Raw genomic sequence first — 26,767 nt, 5'->3', positions numbered from 1 at the left:
TCTACTTCGAGTTTATCCTCTATGACAATGTGGCAACATCGTATTTAATGCTTGGCAAGTGTCATCATGACTCCAGCCTTGATAGTCTTCATGACTTATCAGACCACGTCAGCACCGTCATATCTTTAGTTCTTTCCCATTTAATGATGAGAAGATCTCTCCTCTGGTCTCCAGCCGACACCTGTAAAGTAGGTGCTGACACAGTCGTTAGTCCACAATTCACCACCGCCTCTCCATGCTTAGCCGAAGTGACCAATCTACCCCTTCTACACTTAGTATAAATACAGGTACTATTCAAACTTTTAAAGGGTTCTGAAAATCAGTTAAAAACACTGCACAATAACATGAATACATAGAGTTATTATTTTCCCGTTCAAGTTCATCAACTAACTTGACTGTTAGAGGTACAATGGAGGAACCTATCCCCGCCCTCTCACGAATTCCTACAGTGCTAGTTTTTCAGCTACGTCACTCAAGAAACAGACATAAAGTCAGAGAAGAAAGCGGCTCCCTCATCAACTTGAATGAAACTTATCCAAACACGAATATATATTGACTATGTGATCATTTGACATCAACAATCATCTTCTCGTTTGACGATAGCTAAGGGCTATGATACTAATTTGTTATGATAAATCCCCAGGATAAACTATATCAATCACACAAAAGTATAAAAAATATCGAGAATACACGAACACAAAGATATATGTGCTTCAGCTTGTAGCCTACATGCACGGGCGAAGGAGGAGAATAGCTTTCCAAAATTGTGAGGAATATAATGTGGAGATCTTTCAGTCACTCAATCCAAAATCACACTCTAAAAGCTTAATATAATCTCTTAACTAAAAGAACAAAAGAGAAAAATATTAAATAGGCTTCACAAAAGAACTCTCTCTTCTTGATTGGTACTTTGTAGACTGATGATCGTAATTGGCTTGAAAGAATGTACATATATGGCCTTGGAGACCCTAACTTCTTGCTGTCCACAGAATATGAGTTCTAGTTGGAATAAAAGTCCACGTGTTCTATTGCCTAATAAGAATCTAAGTAGGAATATCAATTGTTTATCCTTGTCAAAATAGAAATTTAAATTCGTATAATTATTCAATACTCCCATAAGATAAAGGACTCCAATTGACTACAGCCTCTACTAAAAATATCAGATTGAGTATTAGAGTCACAACACAATATAGTTATATGGACATTAGGGTTTCCTTATGTTCATAGTCTTTTTATGTAATAATAACAGTTGTCTTTTATTTTTGGAGTTAGAATTTAGAAATCTTTGCATCTGTCCTCTATATAAATGGTTGGCTTTGGTTCTTCCCTATATTAATGCATGTAGTGAATGACGGTGTGGTGAATGACAGTAAGGCCCAATCTTCACCGTCATGGATGTTTGCAAAGAAAGTCATGTATCCCTAATGACAGATCTTAGGCTTTCTTTTTCTCTAACTAAAGGACATATTTCGTGTCCTCTTTTGTACATACATATATATATCTTTGTTAATGTGCGGGCATTTAGTCCCCTATTTTTAATCTCAAAAAAAAATCTTAGCTGTACACTATTAGGATATTGTGAATGTTGTTAAATAAATCTGTCATGGCAAAAATATCCCTCCATAGAAATGAATATAAAAAGATGGATAGTAAGTATAGTCGTAAATATGACAATTTATGGGATCAATACAATTATAAAAATATCGCGTGCTAATCACATGTGCATATTCTTAGAAATTTTCTCACATGCAACTAACAGAATGTACTGGCATGCCAGTTTTTTACAATTTGGGATATAAAAGTGCTTTTTTTTACAATTTAGTGTATTAAAATGCTATTTTTTTTACCACTTTGGACATTTAATTGTAAAAATAATAGGGTATTTATGTGCCATTTAACCCAATCAATGCTCTAACTTGAAGTTTTTATATAGTAGCGAAAGATGCACTAAGATAATAGGATGAAAATCATGTGTATGAAGTGACAACTCATTTAGCAAAATTAGATATATTAAATGATACTAATGTGGTGAACCTCACCCAACTACTCACATCAAAACATGTAGAGCTTATTATTTCATCTCTTGGTAATTCATTTAGCTAGATGAGCTGTCACCTCATAATCATTAAATCTGAAATATTAATATTGAAACATTCTAAGTTCAAACTTATACTAGATGACAATACAACATTTGCTTATTGTTAATGCTGATATTTGATCATCCAATATAAAATATGCATATAAAATATGCATATGACAGGATAGTTGATGGTTAAGATTAATAGATTGGATCATTCTTTACAAAACTTGCTCATCATAGGACCCTTATCCTTTGTTGGAGGAGGCGTGAACTAAGAATAAAACCAACCAAAGGAACAAATGCAACAAGTCTTAACTATGCTCATAATTCCACGAGTCATACAGTACAAGACTCATGAGGGATAGACTTTAAAAGAGTATTGTCACTTGCGTGTTGATCTATCATGCACAGAAACAGCACATCTTTTATCCTTATGGAAGAAAATAGCTTGTCAGACCTTGTGTTTTGTAAATGTAGTAATGTGAGGTTGCAGAAGACACGCAAGAATCTAAGTAATTGAATTTTTTTCTATTTACATACGTTTTTCTTGCCTTTACTTGCTCTCAGCTCTAGTTCTCTACTGTGCATTATTTTTGGCCTTAATTAGTTCACTGTGGAGTCATTTGTTATTGGTATGTTATCTCTCAGTCGTGTGCTGCACATACTCAGAGGTTACATATCTTCTATCAGTGTATATTTTCATCAGTCCCCACCAAAAACACTTGGCACTCTTTAAGAAGCAATAAATAGCTCTGTGGTGTCTGCAAACTTTATGCAATAAAAATTCAGGGTTCAAAAGTTGGGACGTCGGAGAAGATCAGATTGACAAACTCAGTAAAACTAGTTGAGTATTATATAGTTCGACATTTGATATGTGAATGGATACAAATATATTTTATCTCTAAATGTGATTAAAGCTTTTCTCAGGAGAAAGAAAAGATGATAAGAGTGATTATAATATCAACTATTCTCGGGGAAATATAGAATGTAGGTTTTGAGAAATAGGTTCTGTAATTGGTAACTACTAATCTAGGCTAAAACCTTAGCCGAGTTAGTTTCGATCCATGGAGGGATGTGGATAAGCTCTAACCTGGATAAGAGACCAAGTTTGAACTAAACAGAACGTAGTTTGTGGTTGGTCAAATTTTAGCCGAACTAGAGCTAAGCCTTAGTCAGATATTCTAGAACTAAGTAAGTCGGTGGAGAAGTTGCGGAACACTCCCTCGGTTGCATGTTATTCCGAAAAAGGGGGTAAAAATAGGGGAATGATTCATGATATATTAGTAATAAATTGGGGGGGAAATTAAATGACTGTTAACTACGGATGGAGCTCTGTTGTTGACTGAAAGCTTAATTCTCTTCTTCTGTACGTTATTATAGTGACAGGAAAGTAAGGGACAAAAGAAAGAAGCAGTGCTAGTGAGGGGACTTGTTATTGAGTGCGTGATATTAGATGGGAGAAGTTTTTGACACATAGGTATAGGCCTATGTATTGTCGATGTGAATGAAAAATATCACTTCATGAATATTGATGTGACCAAAAAACATCACTTTTCTGTATGTCTGATAGCCTACCTACTAGGGGTGCACAATTGTCTCCACGTCCGCAGAAATGTACATTATTAGTAAGTTGATATGTTTACTTAAATCTATAATCAATAAGTTATAATTATGATTAGGTTATATAGTGAAATACTCATATACGCCTTGTTAGAATTAATATAAAACTACAATCATTGATCCTCACCATAACTTCGGAGTTTTGGTGTAATGCTTAGAGGAACTAAATTTAAGATGATATCAGAGCAACCCAAGTTCAAATCCCACTGGCCACGAATTAAATACGGATTTCTAAAATTTGACACCACTACGTGAGTCTAGGTTTCGACCTATAAAAAAGGGCGCTCGACTTGCGGGAGCATGTTAGAATTAATATAAAAGTATATAATCCTTGATTCTCACCATAACTTCGGAGTTTTGGTGTAATGGCTAGAGGAACTAAATATAAGACGTCTTTGAAAAATCCGAATATGTATTAGTTATACAACTATAATTATTTATTACTTAGATTAATAGATTTTAAACTAATTTAATGATTAAGAGATCTAATTTAGCTTTTCAGGTATAGTGAACACATTAAGGAACTCTCTTGCATCATATGAACTAATTTTTAATTATATTATCTATTTTTCTCATATCCATGTTGTATCTACATGCATATCCGCATATATATCTATATATCTGTATTCGTATCCGATTTTAGTGGATATGGATGAGTTTTCCTTATCATCGAAATATATGTATATTCATATTCGTATCCATGATTGGTAAGTGAATCATATGGATATAATAAGCATCATATCCGAGCCACTACCAACTCATCCTTTGAAATATTTATTATTAAGAAGGTAGAGTAATTATATCCATTATTCTTCTAAATAAATCTAAGAAAATTGCCAAATTTATTACATTTGGAATCACAAGTCATATTCCAACCGTTCACGTAACGAGAAACTAATTGCTTTCTCTATCCATTTAAGTTTTCAACTGTTCATTCAACAACAAGGAAACGGTGGTTTTTAAATTCATAATTTTAGATTACCATGTCTTTTTGTTCCTGTATGAACAAAGGGTGACACTAGGAGCACATCCCCAACCACACCTCCAACCACACACTCTCTCTTATTGCTACAGTGCACCGTGCCCCACATGAGATTTTAAATTTTAAAAATCTCATATGAGATCCGGTGTATTGTAACAATGAGAAAGATGATGTGATTGGAGGTGTGGTTGGGGGCATGCCCCTATCAATTTCCATGAACAAATGCTTCCGAACAAAGTAGGCGGGGGGAAAGTACAATATTGCAAATCAAAAGATTCTTAGGCATTGAGATATGATCGCCCATGCTACACGCGTGCAGTCTAATAGTCAAATCCCCAACGACTCCCCCGACTTAACAATTAGTCTATAGGAATTTTAGCATTATTGTTTCCCCATAAATATTATTGCAATTTGCATGATTTTGATAAGCGAACAAACAGTTTATTTGTTTGGTCTGATAGCTACTCCGAAATCTGTATTTATTGACGTGATAGTCACATGTATAAAATGTTGCCTATATTTTTATAGACAGGACACTGTCTTTTGTAGATACAAAAATGAAAAATGCAATGCTCCACAACTGTAATCTAAAGATATTTGTCCTTTAACGAGCTAAAATTAACGCTACAGGCGTAGTGGCATCCATTTTTCTCATTCCTAATCACAAAATACTAATATCTTACGATCAAAAGTCCCTCTATTATTATTACTTAACATTAAGTTGAAAAAACAGGATAGGTGGAAACACAGTATCACTCTTCTGGAGTTATTCACCCCTAGTCCTAACTGGGCAGCAATTGCTGCCTCAAAGAGTGTGCAATGTGGGTCTCATTGTGTTGTGCTTTGACACCACTTATTGGGATTCCGAGAGCAAACACAAACACCGAGAGAGAATGCCAAACACAATAAAAAATAACGACACGAACACAAACAAACGAATTTTACGTGGTTCGGCTAGTTGCCTACGTCCACCGGACAAGGGGATGTGTTTTCACTAATAGAGAATGGAGAGTACAAATAGAGATTACAAAATCACTCAAATCTCTCAAACAAATCTCTTTAATCTCTCAAACAAAACCCTAAACCAATAGTTCAGAAAAAACTCTCTTTTTTGTGCTCCAAATAACCCTTTGACTGCTCCACAAAAACCCTAAAACGTGTTTGTATTTATACCAAACACTAATCCCAAACAGAACAGGAAAACCAAAACTGGGCCTGACCCGACTGGCGATCGACCGCAGAAATCGTCGCGGTCGACCGACCAAAAAGACAGAAACCTAATATCGACCAGGGTTTGGCGGTCGACTGCCAAAATCGTCGCGGTCGATCGTCACCAAGTCCAGAAAACTCATTGAGGATGTGCACATTTCCGGTCGACCGCCCCAAAGCTCGTGGTCGACTGGCAAGCACCCAAAGCTCTACCTGCTCTAAAAATCATGTTCTTCTCTAATGTTTTCGCCATTTCTATAATTGTCCACATCGGCAAAGTTTTTTTAAAACTGAGCCGACACCAACTAAACCAAATGTCCCACTTGTTGCGTCCAGTACGAAGTGGAACAAATCCATGACAACGAACTCAATTCACAACAAATCAAGACCCAAACGAGAATGCAAACAAACTCCAAATATCGGTATCAACTCACCAAACTGGCTGCATCATAAAATGACTGTCTACGTATCCTTTTGTCTAAGAAATCAAGCCTCACGTAGTTCACCCAATGGCCTCCAAAGGCCCTCAATCAATTAGAAGGATTCTTAATCATTCATAATCATCACCAATAAATCTGCAGGTGATAACTCTCCCACTGGCCTCAAAGTGTAACGAACCAAACACAGCCACCTGAGGTGAACCAACGGCCATAGCCAAATTCGAAATGTGTCCATCAGCTGCACTCGAATCAACAAACTCATCATCTGTATCAACACCAACATGATTCCCAATCTGTGTCACCTCAGTTGGAATTCCAAACAATACAGAATGATCTGGAGTTCGTGGAGTGATATCCACCCAACGTGGAGTAGCATCACTCTCTACCCCCTGTGATATCCCAATGATCTGTCCAACACTCTCCACCTGCTGAGAGTCAAATATAACACTACTGCTTAGAACAATATCAGAGTCCCATACCTGATAATCAAACACGTATCTGAATTCCAAATGTGCACTCGGATCAAACTTTACATCCTTGATGTGACAATATGTTGGGCATCTAAATATCCGAAGCAACTCAAAATCTGAAACAGCTCCACCAGATCCAAATACACCAATCGCAACAGACAGCAACCTATGAATAAGATGACTCAAATATGTCAAAGCCTCATCACCAAGACTCATTTGCAATCCACTGCTTGACATTAAACACCGATCATCCTCCAGCAAGGAATGACTCATAAAATCTGTCACCTCATCTCGTTGCCCCAATGTTTTCTTTCCAATGAAGTGTCTCAAACTGCCTTGAGCTAGGAACAAATGCAGAAACGGATCCCTCTTGAACTTTTCACCAAACTCAAAATGAAGTATTTTTCCCTTTCTTCCTATACACTTCTTCCACCTGTTATTGACTACTAGGACTTCACTCTAACAGGACTTGGTTGCAACCCATAAATACCTAGAATAGTCTCCAACATAGGAAACCAAATACCTCACCATGATGCCTCCTTGGAAGGCTCCCAAACGTCTACGTGAACATCATCTAGAAGGCCCTTCGCTCGGTGAATAGAAGTGTCAAACTCCACATCGGTTCTCTTGCTCACATCAATATGTTCATAGGTCTTCAAACTGCAGGTCAAAGCACATCTCACCAATCCATGCACGGAATCAATACTTGAATATCCTAGCCTCAAACGCCACAGTCTAGCCAAATCAATAGAAGTCGTTAGCTCTCCACCTGTCACCGTACTTCCAATCAAATAATACAAATTGTTCTTCCTGACGCCCTTCATCATAATCATGGACCCCATTGTGACCTTCAGAGATGCATCTTCTAAGATCACCCTTAGACTGCTGTCTCCAAAACTCTAAGTGAAATGATGTTTTTCGACAACTGCGGAACGAAACTCACTTCCTTCAACTCCCTAGTCACACCGTCACACATTCTGATCCGAACTGTTCCTTTAACTCTAATTCTTTCGGTTTGGACTTTTCCCTCTTGCGGTCAATGCCTCTGCTATTGTGTTGTTTGAAGACTCCTTGTCTTTCTTCCTTAGCTGATAATTCACAAGAGTGGTGGTAACCTCACTATACGAAAGAGTCGCTTTCCCATTGATTAGGGTAAGAACGAAGGTTTCATATTTCTCATCTGGTAAGGAACTCAACAATGCATTGTCCTCATCCTCGATCATAACATCCACATTCGCCAAATCCGTAAGAAGCTTCGTGTAGTTGTTCATGTGATCACCAATTGAGATTCCCTTCTTCAACTTGAAACGATAAAGTCTCCTCTTCAAATGCAAGTGATTTTCAACACTCTTTGTCAAATACTTGCTTTCAAGAATCTCCCAAATATTCTTTGCAGAAATCTCATTGATCACATCATATTTTAGATCCCGTGTTCAACAAGACCTAATGACGCCACAAGCCGTCCGATTCATCTTTTTCCAAACATTTTCTTCAATATCATCCGGCTTGCCATCCAATTCCAAAGCATCCTCCAAATTTTGCGCGTTCAGCGCATCCAAAACCTCACATCTCCATAAACCAAAGTTGTTTGTGCCATTAAAATTCTCCATATCTATCTTTGTAGAGTGGATATTCAAACTTTGAATAGACTTCACGCCAGAAGTACCACTCTTAACACTCGATGCATCTTCTTTCCCAGCTATCTTTCCCAAAGCACCAACAAACTAATGCGGAACAAACTGAAGAATAGATCCAAACTGATAAAAGGTAGATTTTTTTTCCAAAAAGATTTCACCTTTATCTCCAATTAAAACCCTAGAAGAGCTTCCAAAGCGATCTACTCCTCCACCAAACCCCAAGCGAGCCTGAAGCTCTAATACCACTTATAGTGCGGCGGCGCAGCAGAATCCACAAAGTTGCCGAGAGAGAAGACACACAAAATCAAATCAAAAATAACAGCACAAACTCAAAACAGGAGATTTACGTGGTTCAGCAAGTTGTCTACGTCCACGGGGCAAGAAGGGGAGAGGTTTTCACTATTAGAGAGAGAGAGAACACAAAATAGAGATACAAATCACTCACAAACCCTCAAATTAATCTCTCAAACAAAGCTCTCAACTCTCACCAATTTGCTCTCACAAGAAAGCTCAAAATCACCCCGCGGTCGACCGCCGACAAAGTCGCGGTCGACCGTGGCAAACGATAGAAACTAAAAATCAATTACAATGTTTGACGGTCGGCCACGGCGTCGACCTGCCAGAGTGCAGAAACACACCTTGTATACTCGTGCACATTTCCGGTCGACCGCCGAAGTCATCGCGACCGACCGTAAGGCCTCCAAAATGTTCCCTTCGTAAATTTGCCTGAACTTCATCGCCGTTGTTCCCGTTTCTACACTATCTATAGTTCTTTTCCTTTTAGTAACTTCTTTGTATAATCTTTGACTGCTGGTTTAGTGTACCGCTAAATTGCATGCATTTCATCATTAAATTTTTTCGCATAATATTTGCTGAGATTTTTTAAACAATCTTATGTAACATTTTGGTTAGGGTTATATTCAATTATCTTTAAGTAGACGTGTTTTCATAATTAGATTAGTGTTACCCCATGCCTTCTCAATTAATTCTCGATCGCTGATTATATTTTCATTATTTTTTCCACTTTTAAACTTTGATTTAATATGTTTCATGGTTAAACTTGGGAGTATGCATGATTATAGACTTTATGTTGAAACATAATGGAAGATGTATAAGCCTTTTTACTCTTCTACAATTATTCTATCAAGCCAATGATGAAAATAAATAATCACCTTTCGAAGACATTGGACATGACATGAGAACAATTTATGCTTAAATACTATGCATACATGTTAAGTACTACTGGTGATCTATTCTAGGCATAGAGACGTGTGGGTCTTAGTTAAAATGGAGTTACTTGAATATGAAAATTCTCATGAAACTGCATCAGCTTTTGATAATTATTTTACTTCCTTATTTTAGAGAAGTTTTCATATGATAAAAAATGACATAATAAGATATTGTGTCTTTCTAACTACTCTATGAAATCTATAACACTTTTCTATAGGATATGGTCACATCTGAAGAACCCACACCTGATACACGTATGGACATAAGTGAGGGCTATATATGAAACATCTCGAAGACGAAAGGGCAAGTTGAAAAATTTGAAGGAAACCGACCCTGATGACTATGTTCCTCTAGCTCAATTAGTAGTTCGCGGAAAAGAGAGTTTGAAGCAAAGAACACAAAAAGTTGCGATCAATCTTGCACCATCGAATGTAAAACGAACCCCAACGCCTAAAACACCACTCAAAACTGACACTGGTACTTTCTATTCTTTTACTCTCGCTTGCTTTTCTAACCATTTGTTGCTGATAGGGGTGAGCATGGTTCGGTTCAAACCGAAAAAACCGACCGAACCGACCCGAACTGACCCGAAAAAAGTGGTTTTATGAGTAAGGCGGTTCGGGTCGGGTTGACAATTTTTCAAACCGACCCGATCCGAACCAACCGAATATATTTGTGCCTTTGATTTGTGGGTTTACTGCTGTGTTCGATCACCATGAATAGCAGTTGCAGAGAATTGATTCATACATAACCAATGTTCTAATGAGTCAGCTCCTTTTTTTTGTCTCCACAAAGACCAAAGTCAAAGCTTACTGCACAAAGACAAAGCAAGTCCGTTACTAAAAAATTACAACGTCAGAGTCTAGTATTTAATCCAAAAGGACAAGTTACTTCACTTAAAAACAGTATACATACATGAGCAAGAATAATAAATTGAAGTGAAGTTAAAAAACAAATACATGCTGGCATAGGGTAATAATAATATATAAAAGATAAATTGAAGTGAAGTTATACTTGATGAAGTTAGAACCGAACAAACCGAACCGAACCGCGAACCGATTTGTAATGGTTTGGTTCGGTTTTGAATTGTAGGTGGTTCGGTTCGGTTGTTCAAATTTTGGTAAAAACCGACCCGAACCGAACCATGCTCACCCCTAGTTGCTGATATATTCTTCTAATCTTCTTCATGGTTATAGCAGTAAGCATTTTAAAGAGGGAATTTTTTTAAAAAAAGACCGTTTTTGCTAAATAATTAATAAAGTCGATCATTTTGCTAATTATTTAGTAAAATTAACCTCTTTTTGGCCAACAGACCAAAAAGATGTCGATTTTAAAAAACACTCAGCTCAGAACATACGGGACTACTAGTCCTGTATGTTTTGGATGAACTAATCACAGATTAGTGATCATAGAAAACATACGGGACTACTAGTCACGTATTGGACACTCATTTGATCTCACAATCCCTGATTAGTTCACCCAAAACATACGGGACTAGTAGTCCCGTATATTCTAAGCTGGGCGTTTTTTTAAAATCGACCTTTTTTTGTTGGAAATTTATCAAAACAAATGTTATAGCATGTAAATTAAATCCGAATTAAATAAGAAATTAAATCTAAAGATAAATAATATAAGTTAGAAAAATCAGGCCTGATGGGAAGCAGTTGTGTAATCACTGCCCTAAAAGATTGAGAACCCGCCTATCGCCCTGACGCAAATGGTTCCCTCCCCCTAGCGGTAAAAGCCCCAGAAAACGATCGGCCTCCGTACTCGGGCGAGAGTACAGAACTACAGCTCAGATGAAGAAGATTGCCCATAAAATTAATAACAAAATATATAGAGGGGAAAAACAAATTCTTTAAAAACAGAGGAGAGGAGAAAAAGTTTTTTTTCTTGTACTTGTGGAATGTGAATAAGGGGTGTGCATTTATATGGTTGAGGGAGAGAGAATTCTTTTTCAATTTCCGATGTGGGACTAAAACACAAAGACAAAATTGTCTTTTCTCAATAAATATCCAACAGTCCCCCAAAAGGCAATATTGACTGAAAACTCAAAACCAATAAATAAATCAAGAAATCATAAAACAAATATAGGTTGGGCAACCTATCGTATCGTGAATTCGGGAGAGGTAGCTTCCGGCTTTAAACATTTCCTTAGTGAGTTTATCACCACCTGAGGGACATAATGGAATAGGCCTTGAATTAGGCCCCTTAAATCAGGTATTGATAAAAACACACACAATACATTTTTATCTATTGAGCAAAACAAGTTGAGCATTAAAGGCCATGCTCACAATAACCGACTCATGAGAGTTTCTAGGGGTTAGCCCAACCCCCCTAACCGCGGTCATCACGGTTTCTCTCACGTAGGTAAGTCCTCAAAATATACTACAGCTGTTTATTTAATACCCCCCATAATACACACGTTGGACTTATTAAGAGTAAAACTCAACCTAGCCACCTGTATCATAAGAGCATCGTCATCATAGAGAAAGGGTAGTAGCACAAGCTACATAGTGATATATGAATATATCAGGGTCGATGCTCCACATGAGTGTCACTAGTCCAGCTTGTTTCTACCACATTGAACCAACATTGGGACTAAGTCTCCAAATAAGGGTTGGGCTACCACTGTCAGTGACCTCTCTTATGGACTTAACCCCATCTCTCTCGATGAATCCAGAACCACACTCCTGGATAATCCTTTAGTCAAAGGGTCAGGAAAATTCTTTTTAAATTTTATAAAGTCTAGAATCACAGCTTTGCCTAGTATCCGTTGTATATATTTATCAAGTTATTTTATAATTAGTCCTTTATTTGACATTAGGTCCCCTTCTTGTTTAAGTCATTTTTCAAATAATTCTTTCCAGGAAAGAGTACAGGAAGCAAGAGGAGGGATTGATTTGAAACAACTTATAAGGATAAAGGGACCTAATATAACAATTTATTATTATTATTTGATGGACTAATTTCAATATAACTTTTATTCATCATATAGAAATAAGTTATAAGATATATCTCTTGATTTGATTTTCCAGGATATTGATTTATCACATCTCCTATAACTAGACATATTAGTTAACAGAGCATATTTATATCAATTCTGATCATTTTTTGAAATCTCAAGAGAAAACATTATACATGTAGTCAAATGAAGAGCTATAAAATTACTCTTTCTAGTCACTATTAAAAATGATAGGACATCAAAATATGTTAGCATAAAAGATCATGGTCTATGATCGTAATCTATGTCTGAAGATGTAACTGCATAGTGTTTGTGCATATTAGAATTTGACCTTAGAGCATCTCCAACAGCTTCCCCAAAAATTTCTCCAAAATGGGGAATCAAATGTCATATTCCCCAAATTATTTTTGCTCCAACTCCAACAACTTCCCCATTTTGAAGAATCATGTATTTATTACAATAATAAAAATATTCTACATCTTTGACTAATAAATAATAAATTATTTTTTATTTGAAACTTTGAAATAACGGCTAGTTTCCAACGGCTAGTTTCTAACGGCTACTTTACAACGGCTAGTTGACTTCTATTTTTGTCTATATATATAAGAACAAATCTGGACACTTTTGTTATCTCATTCTCACATTCTTTGCTTCCTCATCTTTGCTTAACTTTGAAAATATATTTTATGGCTCGTCGTTCGTTGGCTAGTCGTTATCTAGTTGATACGTTCATGGATGACGACGACAATATTGACGACGAATATGAAGAATTGTTACTTGCTCAAATAGAAGAAAAAGGTCGTGCCAACCAGAGTTCTAGAGGAGGTCATCGTGGTTCTATTATGGGTCACTGTATTGTTAATGTTAGGAATCTTGACCCCAAGATTAGTTTATTTTGATAATAACAAATATTATATATTGTGTGTATTATGTGTTAACATTTGTTTTGCAGTATCAGAACTATATCAACAATTATTTTCAAAGAGATACTCAAGACATAGATGAGTTCAAGGCAAAATGAAGCAAAGAAGAAAATATACTTTATTGTCAAAATGTAATTTTATATTTTCTTTGCTTAGCATTTTGTACAAACCTTGATCACTCACACACATGCACACACATAGTTCCGGCCGATTATGTTGATGAGTATGTGCAGATTGGGGAAAGCACCGCTATTGAAAGTCTCAAAAAGTTCGTCACAGCAGTTGTCGAAGTGTTTGGTGATGAGTACTTAAGGTCGCCAAATAGTGATGACCTTAAGAGATTACTTGCAATAGGTGAACGACGCGGCTTTCCTGGGATGCTTGGAAGCATTGATTGTATGCATTGGACATGGAAGAATTGCCCTACTTCTTGGCATGGTATGTTTACTGGCCACATTCATGAACCCACTATTATTTTAGAAGCTGTAGCTTCATATGATTTGTGGATATGGCATGCTTTCTTTGGATTACCTGGGTCACTTAATGACATCAATGTGTTAGAGCGGTCTTATGTATTTAGTGGATTGGATGAAGGTAGTGCCCCTCATATTAGCTATAAAGTCAATGGGAGGCCATATGACATGGGATATTATCTTGCTGATGGTATATATCCATCATGGGCAACATTAGTGAAGACTATTCCAGCTCCACAAGGAAATAAGCATCGACATTTTGCTAAAGAGCAAGAAGGGGCAAGGAAAGATGTTGAGCGCGCATTCGGAGTGCTTCAATCACGTTTTGCGATTGTCCGAAACCCGGCAAGACTTTGGGATAAGGATAACCTAAAACATATTATGATGGCATACATAATTATGCATAATATGATTGTCGAAGACGAGCGTGATGACCATGAGCGTATTCGTAGACTAAGGAAGATACATGATATCGAAGAAGAATATGACCATGTTGATGAAATTCCACACATATCACTTTCGTTCGAGCGTACACCAACAATAATGGAGTTCATCGCAAATCGTCATCGAGTTAGAGATAAACAAATGCATACCCAACTCCAAGAAGATATTGTCGAGCACTTATGGAAAAAACATGGAGCCAATTAGTGATTTGCTTTCTTATATAAATCAATATTATGTTGTTTCAACTTCATTGTAATGTCGTTAAATTTATGAAGAATATTATGTTGTTTCAACTTCATTGAGTAGTAGCATACTTGGTCAAGATAAAGTTACTAACTCTACTGTCAACAATCAATTTCAAGATAAAGTTATTAACTTATGTGAATATAGCCATGAACTTTGCTACTGGGAACAATGACAAGTTGAATGAATCATTTAAAAAATAACATGATTAACAATCAATTCCACTGTCAACAATTTCAAGATAAAGTTATTAACAATCAATTCCATGGATCCACTGTCAACAATGACAAGTTGAATGAATCATTTAAAAAATAACATGATTATATTACCTCAAACGTCTCAAAAGCTTCATATTCAATATTAACAAAGGTCTCACTTCCAGAAACAGAACTTTGTAGACTGGGAGCAATTGCAGGAAAAAATAAAATAAAAAATGAGTAACAATGGTCAGCAAGCATATAGATTTAGACATGAAATTTAACAATAACATTGTTCAAGGTCCAAACTTGAGAAACAAGATACACTTTTCCTGCTAAACTAATCTCACAACAAAATATTACCCTCTAAATATTCAGCAGCTGAAAAGCTAGAAAGAAAGAATCCAAAACACATAACACAAGTCTCTGAATCCAAAACACATAACACAAGTCTCTGAACAGCATAAAGAATTCAAAGTATCGAGTAATTCTTTTCCAGAATTGGTTCTTCTTTTGATCAAATCCTTTGATTGGATCTAAGCTTGTATTCAGCCATGCGGCTATAAGAAGTTTGTCTTCCTCAGGAGAGAAGTTGATAGTTCTTTGAGATTGTTTTTGTGATTTGTTGCTGCTAGGTGCACATGGCGTCTCTTGATCAGTGTGAGCTTCAGTAGTATATGTCTCTTCAAAAGGAGAACCACTGGAATGGTACTGACTCAATGGAAAATCATATGACAGATGTGGTTCATTGAGATCATCAAGGGACGATCTATTGTTGAGGAGCTCGGTGAAATTCATCTGCAGAATCTCAGAATTGCTTAACCACCAGATATAGAACTACTAAATTGCATGTACATAGAACTATACAAATTATTGTACTCAAGAGGCTTAGAGAATGTGCAAAGAACTATACAAATTATTGATGAGAAAACACGCATATATGTAATCAAAGATCAAAACTAGCATCTACTCTATCTTGCAATGGAACAAATCACCAATATCATCAAACTGAAGCTGAAGGTCTGTGACATATATCGGCACAATTAAAACTATAGGGGCCTATCGACACTTTGACATGACTAAACCAAGCAAGATCGATCAAAAATTAAATAGCCTGTAAGTGAAAACTTGGAAGTAATTAATGACCATCTCTTGTGAACATAATCAAATGTTGCTTCATCCATCACTTGTATCACAAAGAAGTCCTGAAGCTGATAATATAACACGTTGATACATCACTAGATGTTTAGTTCAAAGACTGATAAATCATACACTCCCTCTAATCTACAGCTTAAGAATAGACAGCGACATTGGATCGTGAATATCATAGCTCCATGTTCTTTAGGATGCAAGAAAACATTACTAGATAAATAGCAGCATTTACAAGTACGTTCACTTTTAGCATCACAAAAATCCAAGAAAAGACCTTGGCAAATAATTGTAAGATACAACATGTTTATTATGCTATATCAAAAGATACAATGAAATATGAATCAATATAGAAGCCAAGCAATGTGCAAAGAGATGAATAGAAGCCTGAAAATTTCTGACCAGTTCACATTTAAATTAGAAACAATGTGCAAAGAGATGAATAGCCTGTCTAATATAGTGCTCACAAACTCAAAAACAAAAACGAAAATTATACTCTCTAATAACAGGTCTAGGACATTAATACCCTCTCAGAGCATCTCAAACAATGGAGACACCATAAGGAGGAGGAGAATCAATTCCATTCAATTGCAAGTCATGCAAAGTAAAAAAATAAAAGACATGATAAGAAATAAAAGAGAAATCATCTCCTGTGCTGTCTGAAACAATCATTTTCTATCCTTGATGGTTCTCCATATTACTACTGAACAACATATTCTCCATTCTTCCTACTCATTTCACCCTCAAACGTCAACCTGTGAAAACTTGGAGAAAATCAGCGGCCTATGGGAAGCAGTTGTGCTAATCACTGGCCTATAAGATTGAGACCGCCTATCCGCCGCTGACGCAAAATGGTTCCTCCCCCTATAAGCGGTTTAAAAGGGGGGGGTAAAGCCCCCGAAAAACGATGGCGCCTGACGCGTACTCGGGCGAGAGAGTACAAGACTAATTCAGGCTCAGATGAGAAGCTTGGCCATACAAATTAATGTTAAAGAAATATATAGACGGGAAAAAACAATTCTTTAAAAACAGAGAGAGGAGAAAAAGGTTTTTTTTCTTTGTAGCTTGTGGAATGTGAATAAGGGGTGATGCATTTATAATGGGTTTGAGGGAGAGAGAATTCTTTTTCAATTTCCGATGTGGGACTAAAACACAAAGACAAAATTGTCTTTTCTCAATAAATATCGGCCAACAGTCCCCCAAAAGGCAAATTGACTGAAAACTATCAAAACCACATAAATAAATCAAGAAATTGCATAAAACAAATATAGTTGGGCACCTATGTCGTATCGTGAATTCGGGAAGAGGTAGGCTTCCGGCTTTAAACATTTCTGTAGTGGTTTATGGCAGCCACCTGAGGGACATTAATGGAGGGCCCCTTGAATTAGCCCTTAAAATCAGGTATTGATACAAAACACACACAAACTAACATTTTTATCTATTGACTAAAACAAGTTTGCGCATTGTAAAGGCCATGCTCACAATAACCGACTCATGAGAGTTTTCTCGGGGTTAGCCCAAGCCCCTAACCGCGGTCATCACGGTTTTCTCTCACAAGGAGTGTAAGTCCTCAAAATATCTACAAGGCTGTTTTTTACTACCCCCATAGATACACACGTTGGACTTATTAAGCAGTAAAACTCAACTAGCCACCCTCGTATCAATACAGAGCATCGTCATGGCATACGACGAAAGGTAGTCAGCACAAGCTCTGTGTATATGAATATATCAGCGGCTCTCACGCCTGCTCTCCCACAATCTAGCATGGTACAGCTAGAAAACTTGTTTTCACAACCACATTTGAACTCCGGCCCTCCTCCTCTCCCACACGCCACAGACCCCACGCCCGCGCAACAATCATCCGCGCCACTAAGTCTCCCAAATAAGGGGTTGGCCAGGCTACCCTCCCACCTGTCTCGCTCGACGCCTACCTCCTCTATGGCCTCCTCTACACCGCCGACTCTCTGCGTCGATGAATCCTCCAGAACCACACTCACCACTGGATGCATCCTTTAGTCAGGGCTCAGGATAATCCTCTTTTTAAATTTATACAAGTCCTAGACCACAGCTTTGCGCCTAGTATCCGTTGTATATTTTTCAGTTACTTCTTCATACATTTCGTCCTTTATTTGGACATTAGGTTCGCCTTCTTGCTTTAAGCTGCATTTTTCAAATAATTCTTCTCCAGGAAAGACGTACGCCCAGAGCGAGGCAGGCATGATGTTGCAAACAACTTTTATAAGGATAAAAGGGACGCTAATATACAATTTATTATTATTATTTCGATGGACCTTAATTTCAATATAACTTTCTTATTCATCCATCATAGAATAAGTTATAAAGATATATCTCTGATCTCTGATTTTCGCAGGATATTGATTTCTCCATTCTCCTAATAACTAGACGTCATTAGTTCAGAGCATGATTTATATAATTCTGATCATTTTTTGACAATCTCCAAGAGAAAACATTACTACATCGTAGTCAAAATGAATAGCTACTAAATTACTGACTTTCTAGTCCTATTAAACAATGATAGGACAGTCAAAATATGTTAGCATAAGAGTAATGGTCTTATGATCGTAATCTACTGTTCTGAGATGTAGATGCAAAATAGTGTTTGTGATGATTAGAATTTGAACCTTAGAGCATCGTCCATAGCAGCTTCCCAAAAATTTCTCCAAAGATGGGAATCAAATGTCATATTCCCCAATTATTTTTGCTCCCAGACCCAGAAACTCCCCCCATTCTTGAAGAATCAATGTATTTATGTACAATAATAAAATATTCTACCCCATCTTTGACTAATAACATAATGAAATTATTTTTATTTGAAACTTCTGAAATAACGCTAGTTTCCATACGGCTATTTTAACGGCTACTTTAGCAACACGGCTAGTTTGACTTCTGATTTTTGTCTTAATAGTATAAGAACAGAATCTGGACAGCCTTTTGTTTATCTCAGTTCTCGACATTTCTTGGCTTCGTCATTCTTGTGCTTACTTTGAAAAATATATTTATGGGCTGCGTCGTTCATCATGGCTAGTCGTTTATCCCTAGTTGATACGTTCATTGGATGACGAGCGACAAATGATTGACGACGAATATGGAAGAATTGTTTACTTGCTGCAAATAGAAGGAAAAAGGTCGTGCAACGTCAGATTCTACGAGGAGGTCATCGCGTGGTTCTACTTATGGGTCACTGGTATTGTTTAATCGTGAATCTAATTGAGGTCATGATAAGACTGTTGTCCGTGACTACGTTTGCCACTCCTTGTCCCAAAATATTGGCTGCGTTCTTTCGAAGGAGATTCCATAGAATGAGCAAGCTCTTTTCATGCGCATAATCAGTGAGTGCCGTCGTCACGCACATACTTATTTGTTCAAACAAGAGGAATGCTGCTGGGCGCCGACTTGCTTGTCATCTCCCACGTCAGAAGGTAACAGCTGGCTTTTCGACAACTTGCCAAATATGGTGTCTCCCGCCGATTATGTTTGGATGTAGCTAGCGTGGCAGATTGGGGAAAGACCGGCTTAATTGAAAGTCTCAAAATGTTCGTCACACCCACGCAGTTGTCGAAGTGTTTGGTGGATGAGGACTTAACGGTCGGCCAAATAGTGATGACGCTTAAGAGATTACTTGTCAATAGTGAACCGACAGCGGCTTTCCTTGGGATGCTTGGAAGCAGTTGATTGTATCAGTTGGACCATGGAAGAATTTGCTACCTTCTTGGCATGGTATGTTACTGGCCACATTCATGAACCCACCCTTATTTATTTTAGTAAGCTGTAGCTTCAAATATGATTTGTGGATTTGGCATGCTTTCTTTGTGATGTCTGGGGGTCACTTAATGACATCAATGGTGTTTTTTTTAAAGAGCGTCTTATGTATTTAGTGGATTGGATGAAGAGGTAGTGCACCTCATATTAGGCTATAAGTCAATCGGAGGCCATATGAACATTTATCTTGCTGATGGTATATATCATCATGGGCAAGCATTAGTGAAGACTATTCAGGATCCACGAAGGAATAAGCATCGGACATTTATTGCCCTAAAGAGCAAGGAAGGGGCAAGGAGATGTTGAGGGCGTCGCATTCGGAACGTGCTCAACTACGTTGCGAGTTGTCGCGAAACCCACTTGAACCCCCCGCCTTGTTGGAAATTTATCAAAACAAATATTATAGCATGTAAATTAAATCCGAATTAAATCAGAATTAAATCTAAAGATAAATAATATAAGTTAGAAAAATCAGGCCTGACGGAAAACAGTCGTGTAATCACTGCCCTAGAAGATTAAGATCCTGTCTATCGCCCTGACGCAAATAGTTCCCTCCCCTCTAGCGGTAAAAGCCCCCGGAAACGGTCAGTGACCGTACTCGGGCGAGAGTACAGAGCTTCAGCTCAGATGAAGAAGATTGCCCATAAAATTAATAGCAAAATATATAGCGGAGAAAAACAATTTCTTTAAAAACAGAGGAGAGGAGAAAAAGTTTTTTTTTTCTTGTACTTGTGGAATGTGAATAAGGGGTGTGCATTTATAGGGTTGAGGGAGAGAGAATTCTTTTTCAATTTCCGATGTGGGACTAAAACACAAAGGCAAAATTGCCTTTTCTCAATAAATATCCAACATTTTTGGCATGTTTGCCAAAAAGAGGTCGATTTTACTAAATAATTAGTAAAATGGTCGATTTTGTTAATTATTTAGTAAAAACGGTCTTTTTTACAAAATTTCCCTTTTAAAGATCGAGAAAAAGAAAGCTACAACAAGTATTCACCCTAAATTACCCTCCCAACAGAACGAGTGATGAAGTATAAGAAAGATGCAACAAAGAGAATGGCAGAGCAAGAAAAGAATCAATAAAAATTTCTAAGGGAAAAGCTGAAAAAACACTAGAATATAAACCAATGCCAAAGGAACAAAAGGAGCAACCCGTGCATATATAAAAAACAAAAACAGCAGCTAGCTAAAGATAAATAGATTATATGCAACAACACTTTTGATGACATGGATAACACCGCCAGAGAATATAATGTAAATCTCTGAATCTTGAAGCTTTGGTATGATCAACTTCATGGTGCTGGAAGTATGCAGTCAATGGTTTTCATTGCTAAAGATGAAAATGTCATTCTTAAACTGCAACACTTTTTTATTATCTTTTTGAAAGAACTAAACATATTGCATTAGAAGATTAAAAAACTTATATATTATTCATACAGTTATCTACAATTTTTTGCATCTTCTTTGTTTATTTTTATGTGACTCCTTGACCTAACCGAAATCAACATATAATAGGGTAACTGCAGACAAGGATTTATACCAATTGGGCTAGCTGAGCACTGGAAATCTATTCTTAACGAGGGTTCAACATATGCTATTTCAAGAGCTTACATCGCTGATTCCAACAATTATGTCAAACTAATTGATCATAAGCATCAATTGACCTTTACTGAGAAGACATCTTCAATCTTACTGCAAGATACAAATATTCCACTAGAACCATTATATAATCTCCAAAAGCTTGATTCCATTCAACAAATTGAAAAGGACAAGGAAATCAAGCTAACTAAAGAACCTACAACAGAGACCGAAATTCTCAAAGGTTATTATCTGCTCTCTTAGTTTTCTCATTGCAACACAGACTGTATTTCTTATACACATCCAGCAATCTTTTATCCTTCAAAAGAGAACTTTGATTCATAGTAATTTTAACATTTAGCAATAACAGCATTCATGTAGCGCACAATGTATGTTCCAGAAGTATAATAGTTTTAATGCATGCATAGCTAAATTGATCTTTTGATATATTACATGTCATTCAGTTTTCTTAGTAATCAATAGATATCCAGTTTAAATCGGTGGCTTGCAATTTTTTTTTTTTTTTTTGAATATAACCAGTGCTACAAATAGAGTATCTCAAACTTGCTAATTTTTTCTTCTTACAAGAGATGTTCTGACACTTATCATTGATGTTCGCCCTCCTACCACAAGACAAACAAAAAAGAAGCCTAATCATTTTGTTGAGGTCTTCATGACAGATGAGACTATATTTCCAAGAGTTAGTGTGCTTACTATCTGGAAGGAAGATTATGAAAGAACTAAAGAGTTTGCTATACCATTTAAGAAACAATTTGTCCTTCTTGCAAGTGGCCTCAGAACAAACAATTTTCGCAGTATGTTCCTTGCATATCCTGACAAATAACACATCAATAGAACTTTTCTTAACTAAATTGAGAATTAATATGGGCTAAAAAAAGGGGCGTTATGGGCTGCAAATGGGCGCATTCTCAAGATTCATCATTGATCCAGAGGACATGCCTGGAGCTCGATTTCTTCTCAAAGAGTAAGTTATTCCATCATCTCAAATGTTTATAGCCATTGATAATCATTTTTATTTTTTATTTTTTATTCTCAAGCTCTTCCATTGATTAAATGCAAAAATAGAATTACAGATAAGGCAGCCCAACTTCAAACTAGTAACATGGAAATACTGCGATTTAGTAAACTTCTTTGCAAAACTCCTGAAGTAACATGCAAAATTAGCGAACTTCGTGTTCTTACTACCTCCCCACCTATTCCTGGCAAGGTACATTTCTACATTTTCTTTCTTTTATAATATTCCATATTAAAATTTTCTTTTTTTTTTTTTTTTTTGTGACGAGGGAACCCCGGTCAGTGCCTCCACTTGAACTCCCTTTGGAGTCCGTCGTGCCCCGGTTCGAATCCCCCCAGACCCCCACGACTACAAGGAGCTACCTCTACGGTTGCTCGAGGGCTCATCCCCCACACCTGAGGGCAGCGGGCCCCACACGGCGGGGCGTGCAGTGTGTGGCTCTCACTTAATATGAGTCTTACGTTCTTACTCATTACCAACAAAAATTTGTTTCATGTTGTCAGCATTACGCGTTGCAAAACAATAACGTAGCATTTGCTACATTGATTGTATCATTTACATGTCCTTCAGTATGCATGTTCATTTACTCTATATATTAGGATAGTGAAGGATAAAGAATCATGGATTAATGATTGCAAAAAAAAAAAACATTTCCTACAACTTGAAATTCTGCTATGATATCATATCTTTACATTAGCTTTTATTCTATTAGAATATTATTATTTTTAATAATTACATTAACTACAAATCTAACAAAAAGTTTAGTCTCTTATCATCCCTTCAACTCAGAACCTCATTATTCTTTGTACCCTATAATTCAGCAAATAATTGCACTATTCAAAAGATTACTCAATCACAATTTTCCTAATATGATTTTTCACATATCCCTTTCCTTTTCTACTTTTCTCAATCATCTAATGTATAAACAAACATCTTTATTGATCATTGCTAGCTCAGTATGATTAACACCTCTATAAATAAATGCACCAGTACTACATGATCAGAGCAACTGTCTTGCGTGTTTATACTGAGTACTCAATGACCTATCGTGCATGTGCAATCTGGCCAAAAGGCATGAATGTGAGTGGGCTGGGGGCCAGTGCTTCTTTGCGAGTGATTAGCAGGCAAAAAGAAAGCCCACCCGATTCACTCTCATGCTATAAATATTCACGTGAGTTCCTAGGGCAGAGTGCAAGAAAAGAACGATTGAGTTTTTTTTTCTTTTGGCTGCGGCAAGAGGAACAATTGAGCAGGGGAGAAAAAGTGGCTACAGTGGCGTGAAAAGAAAAGTGCAGAGAAAAAAAGTTGCAGGGGCTTTTCGGTTGTAGAAAGGATTTGTGCATCCCTTTGGAAGAGATATTTGTGTGAGATTTAAGAGCTTGTTTAAGGGTTTAATTTGTATGATTGTAAACCTTATTTGTATTCTCTCTCTCTAATAGTAGATCTCCCCCCTCTTGCCCCGTGGACGTAGGCAACTTACCAAACCACGTAAAATTCGTTGTCTTGCTGTGATTTGTAATAACTTGTTTAGGTTCCCTTGACAAGTCAGTCCTAGAACTAATGAGAGGAAGAGTGTATATCCCACTTTGTTAAGATATATCACTTTTGGTTCTTGTTTCCTTTTGTGAAACAGGAATTTAGTTGAGATATACTCTCTTGTTGTGCACCAGAGGTGCTTTCCGAAATTTTCGCTGCGCACAACAAGTGGTATCAGAGATCAGGTTTTGGCTTGGGGCTTGTTCGATGGATTCGCTGAAGGATTCTTATTTGAAGAGTTAGATCTACAACATGGGTGAAACAAGCACATCGGGGTCATCTCCTACGAATGCGATACAGAGTCTGAGCATCAATAACACAAAGATTGATGTTCCAAAGTTCAACGACAAGATCAATTTCTGATTGTGGAGATGTCAGGTGATGGATGCCTTGGATGCACAGAATTTAGAGGAGACTCTTGAGTTACAAGAGAAACCCGAAGACATGGAAGATAATGTTTGGAAGAAGATGAATATTAGGGCTTGTGGAGTTATTCGGCCATGCTTGATACTGAATCTTATTTATGATGTTATGAACGAGACGTCGGCGAAGATATTGTGGGAAACGCTCAATGAGAAGTATCTTACTATGAGCATTGAGAATCGGCTTCACTTGAAGAAGAGGTTTTACTAGTTCAAGATGAAGAGGAGAGTTTCCATTAGGGAGTATGTAAACAACTTCACGAAGCTGCTTTCAGATATGGCCAATATGGACATCATGGTTGAGGATGAAGACAAAGTGATGCTACTTTTGTGTTCCTTGCCAGAGGATGATTATGGTATATTCGTTCTTACTATGATCAATTGAAGAACTACTGTTAGTTATAAGGAGGTGAAGTCAGCGTTAGTAAATTATAAGTTAAGGAAGAGTGATGGTGCACCCTCCGAGAAAGCATCGGGAGATGCATTAGCAGTTCGAGGCCGTGATCGAAACCGTCGCCAGTTCAACCGCTCAAAATCGAAGAATAGAGGTGGCCATAAGAGTATTGGTAGGAATCAATATTGCTTTTGAAAAGAAGAGGGACATTGGAAGATCTACTGCCCAAAGTTGAAGGACAAAGCCGGGAAGAATAAAGGAAAACTGTACAAGCTTCGGAAGTGAATATTGTCAAGGCTAGTGACTGTTGGCCTTCTTGTTTTGATAATGATTTGACAAACAATTTATATCTAATATTGTTTGTCTAGTATTTGTATTTTGTTATTTATTATAGACAAACAATATGTTGGAGGATGAATGGATTGCGCCATAATGATTATATCAAATGGAGGTTGGCGGAATTGTGGAGTGAAGCCTATACAATTCAAATTGAAGATCCAAGTTCTAGCTTCATCCGCGAGTGTACCAAGTTGAGCTACATCGAAGATTTCAAGCTTGGGTATAATTAGTTTAGGAGTTTATATTATGTGTGTTAGATACTCTAAGCTCAATATCATATACACACATACACATTTTAGTTTTACATATATATATAGTTATATATATACACACATTTTGGATTTTGGTTTATCCACAAACAAAGTTTTTACAAATATATAAATAAATATTTATATTCATAAATATTTGTTTTTATGTGGATAAGTTGGTTTGGTTTAATTTCATAGATATGAAACAAAAATATATTCATATACATACTCATATGTTTCATATTCTATTGTATTTATGAAAATACTATATTCATTGTTTATAGACTTCATAACAATAGTTTACATCTTTCTTCAAGTCTATAAAATCATTTTGTAAAGTTTCAAAACATGGTTTAGTCAAAATGTCAAAATTCACATGTTTACATTTTTATGTTTTGGACTATTTTGTAAAATAATGATATTTTTTATTTGGAAAGTCCTTTTTGGAAACCAGTCTTTATAACATGTTTATTATCATGTCTACAATCATTTCATAAAGTTTTATATTTTTTGGAATTTATTTGATATTTTTAAACAGGGTTTTAAAATCAAAAAATCAACTTTAAACCTGTTTTTCTCATATATCAGTTTACGGTCGACCGTCATGGTCGACCGCCCATGAGTCCAGAGACTCAACTTTCGCGGTCGACCGCCATGGTTGACCGTCAGCTCGAATTTTCCCACGGTCGATCGCCACGGTCGACCGCTAAAATCTCTAGAAAGTTCTCAGCTTCGAAAGTGGCTCGCGGTCGACCGCGAGATTTTCACGCTCGATCGCCGTATACTCCAACGGCTATTTTGTACAGAATCTGATTTTAGATTCTGTGGGCTTTTTGGTCATTTTGTTTTGGGTTTTTGCTGAAGTTTTGAGTGAGTATAAATACCCCATTGCCTTCAGCTCTTCTATAACAAGAGAGTGTTTTTAAAACAAGTTTAAAGAGTTTTAAACAAGGGTTTAAGTTTGGTTTAAGAAGCTTTTAAGCATTTGGAAGTTTGAATTTATAAAATCAATTTCGCAAGAGCTTGAGGAGATCATCTATTGGTGTTTGGGCATCCAACTATTCTCCCTCACCTCTTGATCTATGGAGAAGTTTTCGAAACTATATTTCTAGCTTTACATCTATTTATTTGATTATCATTTTATTAAAGCTAGTTTTATGTTGAGTTTAGATTTGATTTTACTCATTGTTTACACACACCCACATTGAGCTTATTGTATTTATATTCATAGTATAATTAAGTTGTGGGGTTGTAACAATTGAGTGTGAGCTTTCATTGTGTTCTCATCCATATTTGAGAACAAACAATTATTGTAATTGTGCCTTATTGTGAGAATCACTTTGTAATACACTTGTACACCGAGAGAAGTGTG

At 36.8% G+C, this 26,767-nt stretch overlaps 1 protein-coding gene across 1 annotated transcript; it reads left to right on the top strand.

The window, feature by feature from the left end:
- On the top strand, positions 13,365-14,677 carry LOC109847200. Its single transcript, XM_020416444.1, has 2 exons — positions 13,365-13,485; positions 13,713-14,677. The coding sequence occupies exons 1-2, from the start codon at positions 13,365-13,367 to the stop codon at positions 14,675-14,677; spliced, it is 1,086 nt and encodes a 361-aa protein (XP_020272033.1).

Source organism: Asparagus officinalis, chromosome 7 (assembly GCF_001876935.1).
Source record: "Asparagus officinalis chromosome 7, Aspof.V1, whole genome shotgun sequence".
NCBI classification, from domain to species: Eukaryota; Viridiplantae; Streptophyta; class Magnoliopsida; order Asparagales; family Asparagaceae; genus Asparagus; species Asparagus officinalis.
The sequence above is the reverse complement of the archived record's forward strand: the minus strand, read 5'-3'. Positions and strand labels throughout refer to the sequence as shown.

Coding starts and splice junctions, on each gene's coding strand:
- LOC109847200 (XM_020416444.1), top strand. CDS start 13,365: ATGGATGACGACGACAATATTGACGACGAATATGAAGAATTGTTACTT. Junction 13,486..13,712: donor TGGTTCTATTATGGGTCACT/GTATTGTTAATG, acceptor TTCTTTGCTTAG/CATTTTGTACAAACCTTGAT.